Here is a 19,906-nt window from a genome sequence, read left to right as displayed (position 1 = left end):
AACCTTAAAAAGCAATTGTCAGTCTTTAATGAAAAATATATTATTGTTGGTTTAGCATAAAAAAGATATCCAGACAAATACAAAACTAACCCACAGCAAGAAAGATTAACATATCCAGCAAATACTTATTTCAGTTTTGCATACCAAAATTCATCTCTATCACCACTTAATAGAACTGTCTCAAAAAACAAACAAACAAACAAACAAATGCTTCCTGCACTATAGTCAATGCTACTGTCTACCTGCCCATGAATTTATTGGCAAAATATCTTACTTTATTAAATCATTTTCTATATGTTTTACCTTAAGTATTATTTTTTTCAGTTTCATTTTGCATTAAGCAAGATTTCAAAATTTTAAAAGAATCACTGGTATTTTAGTGATCAATAATTTCTGTCCATTCTTTCAATAAAACAAACATTTCAATAGTTACAGGACTATTATATTTTTTACAAGGTCTAAAAAATTTAGACAGACAGAATGCCAAACCGCATTTAGCCCATACTTCTTTGACTTTCACTTAGACCATATGAGCATTTACATAGATAAATTCAAGTCAGCTAATACTTAACAGCATGGGCTTAAGCTAATAAGTGTTTACCAGGACTGTAATCACATTTATACAGCACATGCTGTGTCACACCACACTGGTGCCATAAAATTGCTGCTAATGCATAAAACAGCCTAGTTTAAACTGATAGGTTCAAAACTAGCTCAAGGAAATATGTACCATTGGCAGAACATCCCTCTCGATTACAATGGAGAGGGATTTTTGATTTTAAGACTCCTGAACTGCCAACGATTTTTAAATGGACTTAAACGCTGGAGCTTCTTCAGTCTTGAAGGGTACATCATCTTCAATATTTGACTATTATCTACCTATTGTCATCTAGCATTGAAATCCTCTGTTCCAGTAGAGTTCTGCAGGGGGCCCAGTGTGAAAGAACAAAGGGACAGCATGAAGAAGTGGTCCCACAAGGAGAATTAAAGTCAATTATAAAACATAAGAAAGGGCTTGAAAGGAATACAATAAATTTTCAAATGTATAGCAAAGCCTGGGTATTAGAGACTTACTGCTTTTCAGGGTTTCTATGGACCTCTGCTGAAAATAATGACCCTATATAACCCTTAAAATTTCACCCTTGTTTTCTTCAATTCTTGCCATAAGACCAGATCACCCAAAAGGCCCCAAAACCATTATGTACTTCTGACAAAAAAAAAAAAAAAAAAAAAAAAAAAAGTTAAACCACTAGGATTTTTCAAAATAAAAGAATTTAAGAATTTTAAGAAATTTATTTTCAACAATGAGCTCTTCTGTAATCACAGAACTGTAGGGGTTGGAAGGGACCTCGAAAGATCATAATGACAATATATGAATCTGATTAATAACTTCCTTTGTCCTTTCAGACACTTGCTCCAGTAAGAAATAGGCAAGACAGAATTTGCATGACTAAAATGTCAGAAGGGTGATTTTCTTCATGTACATGTTTCTTATCCAGTGTTCCTGACAAGCACCTGCATGATATTTTAGTTACATCAGTATGATCAAACAAATTAATCTGCAATAAAGAAGGTTAATTAAGAGCAGAATATACCCTGAACTTTTATTGACCTACATTTTATTTACTCAGTGGTATGTTTGGCAGTGTAAAACAAATACTTAAGCTTTATACATTAATACAGATCCTTTTTATGTTGCTTCATTTACATTATGAATTTATCAAATTTTGCTCTGCTGAAGATTCCAATTTTGTGCTTAAAGAACTTTTTCAACTATTACGAAAAACAGCTATAACCCTTCCAATTTTATAGTATTCAATGAATTCTCCTGGCTTATGCATGACTGACTATATTCTTTATATTCATTTCAATAAAGGTATGGTTCTCAGGCAAAATGGAACCTTAACACATGGGGAAAAAAAATCCAGCATGAAGCTGCTTAAGAGAAGTACTTGGAAAATATTTTATTTCCAATACAGAAACGCGACTTCACCTTACGTCCCTTAATTCTCTTGATTATTCAGAAGAGTTAGCTCTTGCAATCAAATGATGCTTCGCTAGCTGGTCACTTTATGACTTGTTTTCCTGAACAATAATGTGCAAGAATGAAGCACAGAGGAATAAAGTGAAATAAGCTGAAATTCATTGCAAAAATAAATAAATAAATAAAAAACATCAGGTACAGGATAACAATCTGCAAAATATTGGATTTTTTTCCTGAAAAAAATGAATATCATCAATTTATTTCATATTCAGATATTTTTATTTCTTGAAGTCATTTAGAAACTAAATTTACCTTACATGTTAGCACTTGATTAAACAAACAAAAAAATAAAAATAAAAATAAAATAAAAAATGCAGAATAAGAAACAGGTCCTACAGCAGCAATATTCTGGAATAGTAAAGTTTAAAACACTTAAGAGCAAAATGTTAAAAACACAATCATCAGCCATCTCTTCCAGTCATGGACCTCAGAAAAGAGTACTTAGAAATACTAAGAAATAGCAGTAATCTAAGCCCAGTAAGAAAAAACTCAGAAGATACTCTCACCAACATAATGAAAGAGAAATGAAGAGATACCAGGAAGAGGACAGAGATGACAAAATGGATAATCTACACGCAGTCCTCTCTTACCATAATGTTCCTACTGGTCGGATCTGCCAAAAGCATTGACTCTGGACAGACAAAGCCAGTAGTGAAGTGGCTTAAATGAGCAATTATCTTGAATGTGACTCAAATAACTGCTCTTTCAAAAATCTGTGGAAAACATTTCAACAGCTAGCAGAAAAAAATAAAATAATGATTAGGTTTCAGCTCAATAGAAGAAAGGCGCATGAATTTCAGCCCTTCAAACAAAGTTGAGTGACACAAAAGAAAAGAACTCAAGTCAGTTTTTAAAAGGATTGGGGAAAAATAAATAACTTTAGAAAACACGTAATACAATTGTATTTGTTCCAGCTCCTGCAGAGATTACCTGCCTCAAATATAGCCACTGAGAGAAGTTCTATCAGCAGCAAGGACATAAAAGAGTGGAAGCCAAGGCCACCTAAAACACCTAAGCTACTCCACCAAATTAATTTTCAAGTAAGGACACAAATCAGGATAAAAATAAATAGCAAAGATTTTTGTGTGAGAGAATACTGAACAGGAATTCAGCTGAAAACATCAGATCTTATATTTGCAGTTATTAATCTATTTCTCCCAGCTGAAAAATAAATAAATAAATGACGTTGTAAAAGCACAGAAATTGTTAGGTTTTGACTAATAAAGCTAAAACTATTTTTGCAAGTTTTAAAAGGAATAGACAAGAATGACAAAGTTTTGCCTTTATCTCCCTTGTCCAAGTGAATAGGCTAAAAAAAGCATTTTCTTCTGCTTTTCATAACTCAGGAATACCCTCTGAATTCTGAATGGCAAGTTTACAGAATTAGGAATGTTTGAATTTTTGGCAAATTTGGTAGGGTCCAACTAAAGAGATTATCTATGGTAACACCTTCTTACTTAAAGGCAAGTCATGTATCAGCGATCAAGTATGCCAGTGTAAGACAAATGTTCTGCAGAATTTGAAATGAACTGCAGTGAAATAAATTCCATAAAATCTGTTCATAAAACTGCAGTTAAACTGAAATACATTGAAATGAATCCCATAAGTTCCTAGCTGTAAATTCCATCTTCCTCTGAAAGCCAAAACAATTGGACTAAAATCTAGAATCTACTCTTCCATTTCATTTACAACAATATAACTTGATTGCTAAGACCTTAAAAGCAATTCCCAGATTTGATATCAAACAGATTTCATTCCCTAAAGCAAATTATTTACAACTTAAGTAGTTTCAGTCATAGCTCTTTTTTTGAACTAGCAGCATGTTGACTAACAGTATTCCATTTAGACTATTCTAACATCATAGTCAACAAGGGCTTGGATTTTTATAAATTTGCATGTTGCCTCTGGTTTGTACCCAGAAGTAACAGTCAGCTTTTCACTGACAAAAGGGTGATCCAACAATGAAGGAATTATTTTTCCATTATTAAAAATGCCAGTATTTATCTTTTTTTCCACAATGTAATTTCATAACACCCCTTAATGAAAAAGAAATTTTGTCACCAATTACACCTGGACAGAAAATCCCAGTCTCATGGACATATTTAAGAAATAAAAATAAAAGTTTTGTTTATATGACCAAGCAGCCAGTATTCTAATAAACACTGAAAATCTTCCCTCCAAACCACACTATTATAGAGATATATGGGGATAAATATCTCACAGGTTATTGTAGATAGCATGGTATCTAAGAGAAAATGCTGTCTTTTCTTTTAATCTGTAGCAAAACCACTCCTCCATGTGATTTTGGATAGCCAAACAGAGCTAGCTGATGGAAACATACTTCAGAACACCCACACATTTGAGAATTCAGATGAAAAGCTTGCAATCCACAGAAGTTTCAAAAAAGCATAATAAACAAGAAAAATGCAAGGAAGCTATGAACTAGAACACAGACCTACACAAGTCTAACACAAGGGCTGTTTCCACTGCATTTGACAGTTCAAGGTGCTGTGCGTATTTTTTTTACAGAGTGCCATAAGCCATATAGCCCTCCAGGAGACATGCTGTACCACACCACTTCTATATCACTACAAATGTAAAGGAACTGGTGAGGAAAAAAATCAAGAACCTTGCTGTAAGAACCAACACAACAGGAACCCTAAGGCAAGGGCAGCATTGAACTTCAGACATCAGTTTGATTTTCAGACAAATTTGAACCTACAGTACTGCAGACAAGTTCTAGCCACAGTAGAAATATAAAGGTTTGACCAGTGTTAGCATGCTCCATTGACAGGCATATGATGAAACGTATTTAAAAAATAGTTACATTTCCTTTCAGAAACTTACAAAGAATCAAACCAATAAAATTATCAAACTTCCGGATTTAGAAGTAGTTGATTATGAATGACATACAACACAGACACAAAACTACAAATACGCAAAATGAGAGTTTTGTATAGAAAATCTATTCGTAAAATTCTAAGATTTATTTCTAAATTTAGACGTTTAACCCAGACAGACCATTGTAGGGCATAATGAAGTACTGCTTGATGTGTTTATATAACATAAATATAATTGAGTTCAAACTAATAATAGCCAAAAAAATTCCTCAGTGGCAGTGACTCAGTTACATAAGTTTTACCTTCAAATTCAAGATTCCTGTGCCAAAGACTCATTCAGTTCTTCCCTAAAAAATTCCCTGAATAGTGATGCTATACCATGCAGTGAAAGGAACCTACACCCATTAATGTTATTAACATTACATTGTAATCTAAGGTATTTTTATAAGGGCAGAGAGAGCTGCAATAGTTGTATAACTACAGCTTAAATCTTACTGACAGTTCAAGTAAAGGACAGCAGAGTGGGTGTTGATGTTCCTAACATGCAAACAAACGAGCCCACATGGCCATTATTTGTTCTGCTTAAATTCTAAGGAACATCTACCACAAGTCAGAGAAGTGTAAATACAGTGGAGATTAAATGTGTGAAAAAGACTGTCTCTTCTTAAGTGACTACAAATTTCTACTTCCACCTTCTCTATTAGTGCAATGCAGCAAAAAATTATATGATTGACTGCACATTGTCTAACACCTCATATAAAAAAATTTGACATAAGCTGGTTTTCAATTTTGCAAACAAAATATGATACACTGAAGTTAGATGCATTAATTCAAAAAAATATCAAATGACAAAGTGAAAAGAGCAATATTTATAAAGACAACTTTCTCATAAACTCATACTTTGTTATTGTTGTTGTTCAAGTTTTCCTTTCCTTGTAAGCTGGCTCCATTTGAAAAGGAAAAAAAAATTCTATGATTTCACTTTGCACTTCCTTCTAGCTGATCAGAAAGTATTTATTATACACACATTTTTAATTTTTATATTACAACTTACCTGTTTGGGAAGCCGGAAGAGTGAATTTTTGTAAAATATATCTTTAGCTTGACTCCAAGTTCCGTCAATGATTATCATAACTGGTGGACTGGAAGACCCCAGCGTGACTTCTTCCAAATTGGTTGCTTCAGATCCAGGATACAAAATAAGAGTACTGGGATTTCTGCACACAGTTGCTAACTCAGGGTACCTTCAATGCACATACACAAAATGACAGTAATTACTAAAGATTTCCATGACAAGTAAATTCTTCCAGATTACAGTACTAAATTCAATTAATCTTCTCCAAATTTTATTTAATTTTCCAAGAAAGGTCCATCACGCAGATAGCAATCCCTCTATCCAACACATCAAGAAAAGATGTTGGTCCCTCCTCAGCTCCTATGAAGAAGGAAAATAACACCCGCAAAAGTAATCAGTTCGATCATTAAGTCTGAGAACATCCTCTAATGTCTATCTGAACAAAAGATGTTTTGAATTGTTTACTAAAATTTATCATATGTATTCTAGTAAAATTTGTTCAAGTGCTAAGCACAGAAGTACCACAATCTCCTCAATTTTATTTTTTTATTACTACTTCTACAGTTATGGCCCCAAAACATATACATTCTTTTATTCCTTTTTGTTGGCCTGTAAATGTGGCACTGGAATTAGACGCATAGCTATTGTCTATTAAGCATTCACATAACGTACACAAAAAATCCTGGAGTTTTTGCAAGACACACTAAGTTAGTTTATAAAACCTATGAGGGGATTGTCATTTAAGTAATACCAAAAGCCTTAAAAATGCCTAGCAGAGTAAGCTGGCAAGGGAGAATCTGAGAAAAAGCTGGTCTTGTAACAAACACTGTATTACTTGTCTTAAATCAATTTCAGCAGTGTCACGGTGTTGTTTTCACGGTTGCCTCAATTCCAAGAGCAGAAAGAAATGCAAACCAAGAGTTGACTAAAGCATGTGAAAAAGAATAAGAAATTAATACTTCATAGTACTTCAGAGATTATAAAGAATGACTGATGTGGTAGGAGGAAACAGCAATAGCATGAAAATATTAACAACTGAAATAGCATGTGACTGACTATGTCTATCTGTGACTGACTATCTATGCTCCGATGTGGCAAGGGAAGCCAGAACAGAGAAAATAAGAATTATTAAAAACTAAAATTAGAATGAGGTTAGGTATAGCCAGCACACAGAGTAGGTTATCCGTACTACTTATCAAGTATCACTAAGTATCACAAGTATCACTAAGAGCAAGAACATATTCCAAAACAGGCAGGATGTAGAGATGTCAGCTCACACAGACAAACTCCAGCTGACACTGTGACCTCACAGCTTTTAAGCCCTGAAAGTTAGATTCCTGCATCCCTTCTCTAAAATTCAAGCAAGAACCTTCTTTCTTACTTTCCGTACTAGACAGAAAGACAGACAGACAGACAAAGAAACGCGGGCGGCCCCGCCCCCCCCCGCCCCCCCCCGCGCGGGCAATACAAGACAGGAAAAAGGAAAAGGGAACAGGGAAAATGTTAGGGATTAAAGCAATGCTTAGTATGTTTTTTGAGTTGACATATATGAGGTGTACTTCAAACCTGTTCACTCCATCATCTCTCTCTGGGGACATATGTGAAAACACAATTCTATCAGTATTAGGTTCAGGCACATTTGTAGTGCCTTAGACTGAGACTCCGAGCTTAAGACTCATATAAGGCCATATGGGAGGCATCAAAAATGAAAGAGGAATTGAATTCAGTGTACCAATATGTCCAGATCTTGTACTCCAATATTTGACCATTTTCAGTTCCCAAGCAAACTGTCCAAATTGATTTGATTCAACACTACATGTTTAATTACTGTCAACAGTATTTACTAAAAAAAGAGTAACAATCTCTTCCTCCAAAATAAACAGTAAAAAGTGTAAACAGAGACAAGAAATCTGTAAGATGAGTCTGTGACAAATAAAACTACATGGAAACTTACCTGCCCACTGTATTTTTAAACCTAGTTTACATTACAGTAACTTGGTATCACTTTAGCTTAACGAAAAATCATGCTATGCAAAACCATAGGCAAGTGGTATCTCACTATAAGCTACCTTGCATTCAAGATTTAAATCTACAAAATTGGTAACTAATTTCAGAATAATTCAGTCTAACTAATTTCAGTCTTGAGAACCTAAATCCTCAGAAGAGCTAAGTGTCCTAATTCAGGGTTGCAGAGGTTTCAAATAGTTAACAACCCCTAGATAATAATAAGATAATAAAAACAATAGTGAGAAGAAAACACTGTCTTTAGTAAGAAGAAAACACTGTCTTTTGAAATTCAGCTCTGAAGGCAGGAGAAAATAATGAATTCTTTAATTCAACAGCACTGCAAGTCATGTTTTGCTTTTTCAAGGACTACTAGTCCTAGTTTTCAAGAACTGCCAAAAAGACTGTGCTTTGTACAAATACACAAAATTTCTTTTAATTCAATTCATGGCTAAATTTATCTATTATATGTTTTATGGGGGGCACACAAGTTGCATATTTTGAATTACTTATTTCTATCTTTAATTTTTTTCCCAACAAATAATTTAAAGACCATACATACATACATATGTACATACAGTTCCATACTAATGTAAGAAACAAAAAGGATGAAAACATGGTAAAAGAATAAATTATGTACATGAAGTATTTCAAATCACTGCCAAAAATAGAAATCCAAGATGATTCCAAGGAGCAAAAATGAACACCCAGTTAAAAGTTCACAAAAAAGAATGCATTAGGAAATATGAATGTTATTTTAAAGTCTGAGTCTTTGCAATACAGTTCACATGGAAGCGACAGCTTTTGATGCATATTCTTCCAAAAATCCCAGTTATTTAATCTCACAACAGTTTGTATGCAAAAGCAAAGGAGGAAATGGTTCAAAATGCAAGTCCCACATATTTATCCTTGGATTTGAAGGCTGCCTATACACACTGCCATAAGAATCTACAGTGCTTTAGAAACTGGAAATAACTGGTATCTTCAAAGAGCTTATTATCCACTGACTTAATCCTGGAGTGACACTGAGCACATGCAGAGAGCTGTTCCTTTCATAGTTACAGGTTCTCAGAAATATATGCTGCACAAATCTTTGCAGGTTGTGGCTCACACAAACAGTTACAGAACTACAGTAGTCCATGTCAGTAGCTTTATTAAATCATGTCTCTTCCAATCATAAAATGTAAAATAAACATAGAAATAATGACCTAAACATAAATGTCTAATGCTTAGATTAGAAAGGGACATGGTTTGTTAGACAAACTTGCAAGTTCAAACAATATCTATTTTTTTGTGTGTGTATCTCTATACACATATGTTACATTAATTCCACTGCAGGTTTTGAATTGCTTGGGTTTTAAGGCTTTGTTTCCTGTTATTTTGTTGATGATATATAATACAATTACTTTTTCTGCTCAGACACCATAACTAAGAATTTGCCCCTGAAAATATCTGCATCCTTCCGATGCATTTAATTAGATCAGTATAAGAAATCTGCATAAGAGATCAGTATAAGTCTCAGAAAAATATTGAATTTGTAACTTTTAAATAAGAATGAAGCTGTTAACTCATCAAATTGGTATGGCATATACCACTTACCACTTTTCACAGCCACTGAGCAATAATATGCTTCTCATACGCTTATTTTGGGTAAACACTGTGATACAGTATACTCGATCACAAACTACTTATGAGTACTTGTATAAGGCACGATTTTCTCTACTAGAGGCAGATGTTTTTAAAAGAAACTCACAGGAAACAATTGTGAAAAATTAGTCATTTCACTGTAATGCTGAAATAGAGCTTTTGCCTATTGAGCAGTTTCGAAAACCTGATCCACATTCACAGTACAGCTTTTTTCTATAGAAGCTTTATCTTGCATGCTTAAATTTACAAAAGCATGAAATAAAAGACTAAGAATTAGATTTCAATTAGATCTTCACAGAGAGTTACTTCTAAAAGTAAGTGCATATAATCCGACTACAAACAAAAAAATAAAAAAAATAAAAATAAAAATCTTCATACTTTTTTGAATACCATTAGTATGTTCCATTGTTGAAGCACAAGACTGATTTTAGACAAATAGTCTGTCTTGTTAAAAATGTAGGAGATAACTGATAACTTCATTGAGATAGATTTTAGTATTCATTACAACTCAAGGAATATTAAAGAATATCTGCCAGTTTTGAAATTTCTTAGAGCCCCAACAGAAATAGCTCAGTGCGATGCTACAAAAGAAAATTTATTTTTGCTTTTCATCCCCACCTAATTTTTCCCTCTAAACAAGGGCAGAGTCACGAGGTCAGCAATGGGTCACTTGCTTATATGCACTGTCCAGACTGCCCTACTTAGAATAACTAGATAGAAATCTCAGGCTACACGCTGTACTGGGTTGTAGCTAAGCAACGTCTTAGGAAGACATCCCTGATTCCAAGTGTATGAAACAGGTAAAAGATCTGAGGAATTGAGTAAGACTCACTCAGGCTTAGCAGGCTTGTAGCCACTCTTTAAGCTTTTTAACCTTTAGGGTGAGGTTTTCTTAGGTTTCTGTGTATTGTGCTTTTTGTTGGTGATGGTGCTGGTGGTTGGTTGGTTGTTGTTTTTTTATTAATCTAGCTGATTTTATTTAAGTTCATGATCACAGTTTTGTTGTTCATCTAGACTTGTAAACATGGGGCAATGAAACCCAAAAGAAACAGAGAGGCACGTTAGGAACACACAGACAAGTTAGAATAAGCACGAGCACAGGCATAAGCCATTCCAAGCTCCTGAACAAACAGATGACTGTATCATCCAGCAGCTGCCCACAGTCAGAAGTGGGGTCTTCTTGCCTTGCTTCTCATCTTTTGATATGCAGTACTCCACTGCTTTCACAGCACTTGTGACTAACATGCCTATCACTGAGACACACAGCTTTGGCAGTACAGATGAAGAATGGGGATGTTTGTGCTGGGGGCAGCAGCTGCTGCAGACAAGGCAGTGAGACTGCATGCTTCACAGCAAAGCCTTCTTTAAGAAATATCTCCTCAAACAAGTTTGCCTACTAGCTTATTATAACTTGGATCCAGGAACAATTCACCTTCTCACCAGTGTTCAAGACATTGACATTTCCTGCTGTCTTTGATAGCTCATCTGCAAACACTTGAACACAACTGCGGCCTAATACCAGCAGACATGTCAAAGACAATGATGATGCTGGACATGGTAAAGGGAATGGGAGGGGAAGAAGAGCATGAGTGCAGTGTGGCTGCTGGTCAGTGCTGGAGAGAAAGTTACATCTTATTCCACATCATTTGTCCTAGACCTTTCCGTTGTGCCTTTATAGAAGTCTTTCTTAGTGTAAAGCATGACTAACTTCAGAGAATTGAGGACTTTAATTTTACCTTCCAGTTCAGTCAGGAAAGTTGACATGATGATGGCAGACTCTTTGAAGCTACCAAATCTTAAGAGGTGACTGAGAAGTTGAACTTCTAAACAAGAAGTACTTGTCTTCCTACAGATCAGAAGTTTTAAAGAATTTAGAACTCTGTGTCAGTCAGGGGAAAAAAGAAAGAGAATGTTGTTATATATGAAAAAAAAAAAAAAAAAAAAAAAAAAAGAACAGTTTGTTCTTCCCCAGCACTTTTAAAGGCTTCAAAAGAATGGTATAAACTCCTAGCCAAGTGAAAATGAGAAATTCATTTCTTAATTTAGGTACTGTATTGCCAAACTTAATGGGCTTTAGAATCAGTTCTCTTTCTATGCTATTTTGCAAATAACTTTTCTCCTTAAAGAAGTGGACAGGGTGAATAATTTAATGTACAAAATTGTTGTGTGTTTATTTAATAGCCATGAAAAATATCAACTGAGTTAATCCTTCATTTATTTTAAATCACATGCATTCATGCACTCTTAACATCTTATCAGCAGTTATCAAAAGCTTTGTGTAGATTTGTTATGATTAAGACTTTGAAGCCATGAATCTCACATCCTTAAATAAAAATCTCAAAAGAATAAAGTTCTCGTGAATCTCTGGTGAAGTTACAAATATATACAACTCATTCATTCCGGTAAAAACCAAGACATGTACAGATCTGTAACGTTCCAACCCAGCCATGGCAAATTCTTACCCGAGTTCTTAATTCTTAATATTGTGGAGGGGAGGGAAAAAAAAAAAAAAAAAAAAAAAAATGAGAGAAAAAAATGAGAGAAGGGACAGGCTGGAGCATTGGGCAGAGAAGAACTTCATGAAGTTCAACAAGGGCAAGTGCAGGGTCCTGCACCTAGAGAGGAATAACCCCAAGCACCAATACAGGCTGGAGGCTGACCTGGTGGAGAGTAGCTCTGCAGAGAGGAACCTGTGAATCCTGTTGGACAGCAGGCTGACCATGAGCCAGCAATGTGCCCTGGTGGCCAAGAAGGCTGACAGTATGCTGGGGTGCATTAGGAAGAGTGTTGCCAGCAGGCTGAGGGACATGATCTCTCTACTCAGCCCTGGTGAGGCCACACCTGGAGCACTGTGTTCAGTTCTGAGTTCCACAGTGCAAAGGGGACATGGAGCTACCGGACCGAGTCCAGTGGAGGAATGCTTAGGTGACTGGAGCACCTGTCATATTGGCTGAGAGAGCTGGGCCTGTTTAGCTTGGAGAAAACTGAGAGGGGATCTTATCAATGTGTACAAATATCTTCAGGGAAGCTGTAAAGAGGATGGAGCCAGACTGTTTTCAGCAGTGCCCAGTGACAGGCCAAGAGGCAATGGGTACAAACTGAAACACAGAAGTTCCAGCTGATTATGAGAAAAGAATTCTTACTGTGACAGTGACAGAGCACTGGCACAGGTTGCCCAGAGAGGTTGTGGAGTCTCCTTCTCTGGACATAATCAAAACATGCCTGGACGCCATCTTGCACAGTGTGCTCTGGGTGTCCCTGCTTGGCAGAGAGGTTGAACTAAGTGATCTCCAGAGATCTCCTTCCAACCATTCTGTAACTCTGTGAGAAACTAAACCACCGTTGTTCACAGAGTTGGTGAACAAGACTAACACTAAGTATGAATGTAGGATGAAAAAAAAAAAAAAAAAAAAAAAAAAGTTCAAGTATTAAGTATTACCTTTCCGACACAAGAAAGCACAAATTAATAGGATGAAATGCAAAGGATGGAAAAATAACAATGAAAATACTAGCTAAGTCATGAACTCTTTGCTAATGTCAAAAACTGTAAGTGGTATAAGTAAACATGAAAAAGTAACAGACAATACTTACTGTGATACTAAAGATGGTTATAAAAGCATAAGTCTAAGTAACATGAAAGCTAGGTAAAAAATAAGCAAATTTAGAAACAGAGAGAAAAAAATAAAGAAACTACATCGGTCTGCAACTAAGAGGAAAAAGAACAATAAATAAAATCAACAAAAGGTGAACCTGAATAAACAAATTCCACAGTTGCCCTTTTCAATGGAATCATGTAACACAAAAGGCACCAATAAACAAGTCAGCTCCTTACATAAGGATACTGGCCACATCAAAAACTAGTCTAATGCAGTTAAAACACAGTATCTTTTCCTGTGGGGAATACATAAATAAATAAATAAATAGGAAAGAAAAAAAAGAATGTCAACTAGCTGGAGAAGGTCTAAAAATGAAAACAGCAAGAGGGATCGATGTCTTTATAGAGAATCTGAATAAGCAGATGTTAGATACTTCAGAGAATAGAAGGCCAAAGGAAAACCTAGTTAATAGTCTCCAGAAACACAAGGGGAAGGAAATAACCTATTCTGCATGTCTACAGAGGACAGAAAAAGAAATAAGTGTAACTGCAGCAATAAGGTTTGAAACTAAATGGGAGGGAAAAAAAATATCTAAAATTTTCCAGTGGTAACAATGTTCAACGTTAAGTTCACATATTAAATAAACCCACTGAGATTTCTGCAGGCTCTCCAGTGCTCAACCATATTAATACAATGTCTATATACTGTGGATTTCACTTCCATAAGGGAGAAACAGTGACATCCTCAGGATATTTCCAGATGTACTTCTCCAACTGTTCAGCTATATATAATGAATGTCAAGTGCTAGTGTTGGTCTTTCCTTTTAAGTACTCTTAAACATAGTGATTTTAAGTAATGGAACTATACTGAAGGATTATCTTGCAAACATGCATGATGATACTTCTTGTGTTTCAACACCTGAGCGCAACAACTCATTTTCCTACTAACATTCACTGCTGGAATTTGTATATATTACTAGTTTTTGAGTTTTCATTAGCAGTTTGTGGAACTTAAAAAATGCTGGAATTAACAGGTAAAACAAATTTGTATTATCTACAGTGGTAGTATTCAACTTTAATCCAGTTAACATATTATTTGAATAATTACAAATTAGACCAATCTATCATAATTTTCTCTTTCTATAAATATATCAATATAAAATTTCTTATCTGTTACCCATGTTTCCATGATGGACTGCTAATGCAAATTTCAAAAAGATGATGTGATTAAAATAATGTGCTTTAAGGTGCAACTATGGTCATGAACTTGCAATACTTGCATCTCATGAAGACCACTGTTCAGCCTTTGTTTTAGCATGCAGCAAGCATTGTAAGAACATATAATCCATTTACTCTGATAACAACCTCTGCTAAGCAGAAATATTCTGATCTTTCATTTGTGGCTGAATTGTATCCAACCACTTTGTGATAGCAAATTTATAAGTTCTCATGATGATACTTAAAATAAGTAGCATTTCATTATTTCTGGGATGTATGCTCTTGAGATGTGTATTTAAGCACTATCTTATCTCATTATAATCCAGTCGTAATATCATAAACATTTTTATTACACTTCCATAAGCAATTTCTTTGAAACTCTGTAAGTAGTTTTAATTCAACTGGGATCTATTAAATATTGCAAGTGCCAAACATAAGCATTCTATTAAAAAAAAAAAAAAATCCAACATTGCCATTTAGTCACAAATGGTAGTAACATTATAGAATGGATGCTAATTTATTATCTGTGGAAAACCATCAGGGTAATAGAACCTTCTCAGTTTTTCTCATCATTGTTGTTGTTTCACCTTAGTCATAAACAGGTGTCTTGGCCCCTTTTCACACTTCTCCAGTTGGAAGACTGCACAAATACTGATCTCCCTGACTCACATAAGGTAGTTAAATTAATAAAAATAAAGGCAATGACCCTCTATAACCTCTACTCTTCAAGGCCATCTCCCAGGATCAGGACTGAAGAATAAGAGATGCAGAGAAAGAGAAAACTGATGTTTTCATAAAAGATACACTACTTTTTTTTGTAGGTAAGTGGCATTTAGTCTCAATGTAGTCTGGATTTTTCCCCTTTTTAAACAAAGCAGTTATGTAAATTAACTTTAATTATGAGATCAAATCACAAAATGTGGTTTTAAGGTTTGGAAATCTGTAATTTTACAGTTAAATATTTTGCAATTTACTAAGGAAAATGGATATAAATATAGGTGATTAAATGACTCTTTTTAATCTATGAGAACCTGTACATAAAATACTTTCCTAGTGAAAACTCTGATAAATACCCCAGAGTAATAAACGCCATTACTAACACTTTCAAATAACATTAGCTTTTACAGCAGAAACATAAATAAAACAAAACAAACAAAAAAAGCTTGTCTGTACAGGGACCATACAACATATGTTTCATACTACTGTTGCAAGTGGAGCTGGCCTGAAACATTTAATCAACTAAATAAAAAGAATAGTGGTTCTTTTTACTATGTCTTTTATTATTCCTGTTTCCACTTACTTCTCCTTTCTCGTGTGTTGGCCTTAAATTCAAACAAAAATATTATAAATAGACAATTAATTCCTGTCTGTATTATTTGATTACTAGCAGACTCATAGAAAAATGTTTTCTAACCAATCTCAACATATAAAAAACTTATTTTCTACCTAGTATTATTTACCTCTTCCAGCTTGAAACATCTTTTTTTTATTTCTAAGTGCACATAATTCTGAATTGTTCTCAGTTCTTGTTCCATTATGCAGAATCAATATGCATGAAGATAATGACACAATTATGAATTTTGTTACAATCAAAACACTAACTGTTTTCTTCCCTTTTTTTTTTTGTCTTTTTTAAAGGAAAAGGCTACATTTAGTTCTTTCATGATGTCCCCATTAACAAGAGCTAGCAGTCATCCACCGCAACTGAGAGCAATCAATGGTCAAAATGGAACTCCAGGAATGTCACTATGAAACCAAAAACATCTCTTTGAAAAAGAATAAATAAATAAATAAATTCATTGTGCATGAATCACAAGAATCATTCTCAGTGAAAACAAATTTTTAAAAAAATGCATTAATCCAAGAGATTGCAGTGGAATGGATGAAGAGGAAAAAATATGGTAGTGTGGCAGCTTGCAGGCAACTATTTCAGAAAATATAGTTTGTTATAACTGCAGTTCACGGAGAAGTACCGTTTCCTACAGCTTGATTTAGAGATTTAAAATAAATATCCACCTACTCTGTAACAGTCCTAACTAATAGTTACTTAGAAGAGTATCTAGCAGTAGAAGGGCATTTTTATGATTTGAAATTTTAAGTCAATAAATTTGTTTTCATATTTAATTGATATGCACTTATCTTAGTATTTGTATCATCTCTAGCATCATGGTATTTACTACATGTATTCTCAACATACACAGTCACAATACAACAGAAAATCAATACATCCACATAAAATGTTATTTTATGAAGCATGCTTGATATTTATTCAGCTACTTGAAGTACATCTATTTAAGCTGTAAATGAAAAACACTGAAAAGAAAATCATATGAACATACAAGCCAGGAATCGAATCAGAATAATATATATATTATTCCTCTATATCCTCCAATCACCAGACAAAAAAGAAGGCTGAAGTTTTCTACAAAAAATACTTTTAATTTATGTAATTCTTTATATATTATTATAATCTAAGAGCTTAATATTTTAGCCTCTATCCCACAAACCCATCAGCACCCATGAACGCACATTGATACAGCATCCTACCTAGTTTTCAAGCCAACAGTCATATTTGGTAACACAGGCAGATTATTTTTAGAAATGAATGGAGTACCAACTGAATCTTGAACCGCATCATCACAGGAGTGGCCATCAGGTTGAGGGAAGGGATTGTCCCCATGTACTCTGGCCTTGTGAGGCCCCACTTGGAGTACTGCATACAGGTCCAGGGACCCCAGCACAAGAAGGCTGTGGATCTGTTAGAGTGGGTCCAGAGGAGGGCCACTAAGATGATCAGAGGGCTGGAGCATCTCTCCTGTGCAAAAAGGATGAGGGAACTGAGTTTATTTAGCTTGGAGAATAGAAGGCTCTGAGGTGACCTTATTGCAGCTTTTCAATACTTAAAGGATGCTTATAAAAAGATGGAGAGCAACTTATTGGTCAGTCAGATAGTTATACGACAAGGGTTTAAACTAAAGAGGGGAAATTTAGCTTAGATTCTTCTCTCAGAGGATGGTGAGGCACTGGACCAGGTTGCCCAGAGATGTTGTGGATGCCCCATCCCTGGAAGTGTTCAAAGCCAGGCATAATGGGGCTTTGAGTAACCTGTACTAGCAGGAGGTGTCCCTGCCCATGACAGGAGGGTTGGAACTGGTTGGTCTTGAAGGTTCCTTCTAAGTGTTATGATTCTATGATTCTAAAGGTAAGGTCCTGTCAAGAAATGGAAAGCAGAGACATTATCTTGGCAAGTTTTCTCTTTGTGAACCTCTAATTCCCTCAAATATTTAATGACTTTTTAAACAAAATGAGTTCATCATAAAACAAAAAATAATAATGAAATAAGAGAGACTTTTTTTTTCCTTTCCTCTGCATTTAGTAACCTCTTCCTATGCACTGCTCATAAAACCTAAAACTTACCAAAACATTTTATGGCTGCTTCGTTTTAAAAATTAAGAGAACAAATATACGAAAATGAATATTCTTTTCACAGAAAAGCAGCAGCAATGTTGGTTAAGTTATACCCAGTTTCTTTAATCAATTAACTGTGGAGAAACCTAGTTTTTAATAACACAGAGTAGTACATAGCATTGTCTAGAAGCTGCAATCACAGGCCAAAACAATTCTCTGCTATACAACAAACATCCAGACTAAGAGGTCTAATCCTCTCTCAAACAGCATGTGGGAATCAGTCAGAAAGGTGGCCAGAGAAACTGCAGTAATGCTAACAGATTTTTGTAGTGGGTTTTCTACTGTCTCAAGATGCCTTTTATGCAACACAACCTAGCCACCCATTAGCATTTCTAAACATCTGAAAACCTTAATTTATGTAACAAGACCCTCCCTTCTGAGGCTGTAAAACTTCTGTTAAACATTCTTCTTTAATATCTCTATTACACTATTTGTAACTCACTTGCTACACTTTAGTATGTCAACCATGAATATCCTAAAAGCCAGTACCTCTTTAAAGTGCTTGTTTTGAGAAGGAGGACCAAATTGAAATAGAAGGCATCTGAGACAAAAGTAATCTTACACTCTTTCTGGTAGCGAAAAAAAATCTCTAAACATTACTCTATAAACTCAGGGGGAAAGAAGAAGGAAAGGAAGAGGAAAAAGAAAAGAAAAAAAAGAAAAAAGGAAAAAAAAAAAGGAAAAGACATTTTTAAAGCTATAGTCCTAGAATTACACGGAAAGTTCATATCATACCTTAATTCGAGCCCAATGTATGAGAGGAAAAGAAAACAGACAATTGTACAGAGAAAAAAAATACCAGAACACAACTTCTAAATACAGCAAAAATATCCAAGCAATTTAGGAATTGAAGTCCAGGAAGTAAAGTGCACATTTCAAACATCAGCTATGATTAGAATATCTAGAAATGTCACATCGCTTTAAACAAATTACATACACAATTGTTTCTCTAAAAAGGTTCTGTGTTTTGCATCAGGAAGGTAACATGCTTGTTTCTCATCTGTAACTTGGGCTAATGCAATCCATTTCCCTATTAATATGAAGTACTTGTAACAAATGATTTCAAATGATTGTCCAAATGAAACAAACAAAAATTACTAATGCTAGATAGATTCCACTTTTTATTCAATGTTAAAAAAAAAAAAAAAATGCAAATTTTGGTACTAACTCACAAAGCTGTTGCTGTGATGGGCTCAGAGGAATCATCCTGTGCAGACTAGTGTAGACTATCACGTTATTCCTACAAAGCTCAAGAAACATGAACATTGGTCACTGTGATCAATTGCTCAGTTCCTTCTCTGCATAAAGCAACATTAAACCCTTAAAATCAAATCTTTTTCCTTCTACTACTATCAGAAATAATCTCAGAATATTATGGAAGAACAGAAACATTAGCAGAAGTTCATAATGCTGTGTTGGGATCAGGTGCCTGGCGCTGGCATGGGGCTGATCCATGAGGGGCGGCTGGGTGGGGGCTGCCTGTGCCAAACACAGACAGCTCCAGTGGCCCCAACTGCTTGGCATGGCTGGGCCCAGCACCACACAGAGTATCTCAGGGAACATGTGTTTAAGAACAAGCACCAGAAATGTAGTGAGAAGTGAAGGGAAAGAAAAATTAGAGAAGCAGCCCCGCAGCCCCCAAGGTCAGTGCAGCGGGAGGGCAGGAGGTGCTCCAGGCAGGCAGCAGCAGTTCCCCTGCAGGGAGAGGCCCCTGCTGGAGCAGGCTGTCCCCCTGCAGCCCATGGGTCCCACATGGAGCAGATCTCCACGCTGCAGCCCATGGATGGGGCAGAAGAAGAATGTGAAGGGGAAAGAGCGGCAGAGAGGAACTGCTATGGATTAACAGACAAGCTGAAGGCTGCAAATTCAAAGCAACAGTAGCTAGAGAAAATGTTACCCAAATTATAGGGAGGAATCTGAAATTTGATATGGTCAAGTAGTTTCAGAAGTAAATAAGCACATTAAATAAGCATTAATTTCAAATCTCTGGCTGCAGCTACACCTTGAGATACAGA

The 19,906-nt window shown here is 35.3% G+C and overlaps 1 protein-coding gene across 1 annotated transcript in view; it reads right to left on the bottom strand.

Annotated features, from left to right (window-relative positions):
• DTWD2 (DTW domain containing 2) overlaps nt 1-19,906 on the bottom strand; it is a 95,918-nt gene that overhangs the window by 29,713 nt on the left and 46,299 nt on the right. Inside the window, exon 4 of the mRNA XM_035310671.1 lies at nt 5,939-6,128. Coding sequence (XP_035166562.1) covers nt 5,939-6,128 — 190 coding nt within the window. The remainder of the gene's footprint in view (nt 1-5,938; nt 6,129-19,906) is intronic.

The sequence above is a fragment of the Oxyura jamaicensis genome, chromosome Z (genome assembly GCF_011077185.1).
Source record: "Oxyura jamaicensis isolate SHBP4307 breed ruddy duck chromosome Z, BPBGC_Ojam_1.0, whole genome shotgun sequence".
In the NCBI taxonomy this organism is placed as follows: Eukaryota; Metazoa; Chordata; class Aves; order Anseriformes; family Anatidae; genus Oxyura; species Oxyura jamaicensis.
The sequence above is the reverse complement of the archived record's forward strand: the minus strand, read 5'-3'. Positions and strand labels throughout refer to the sequence as shown.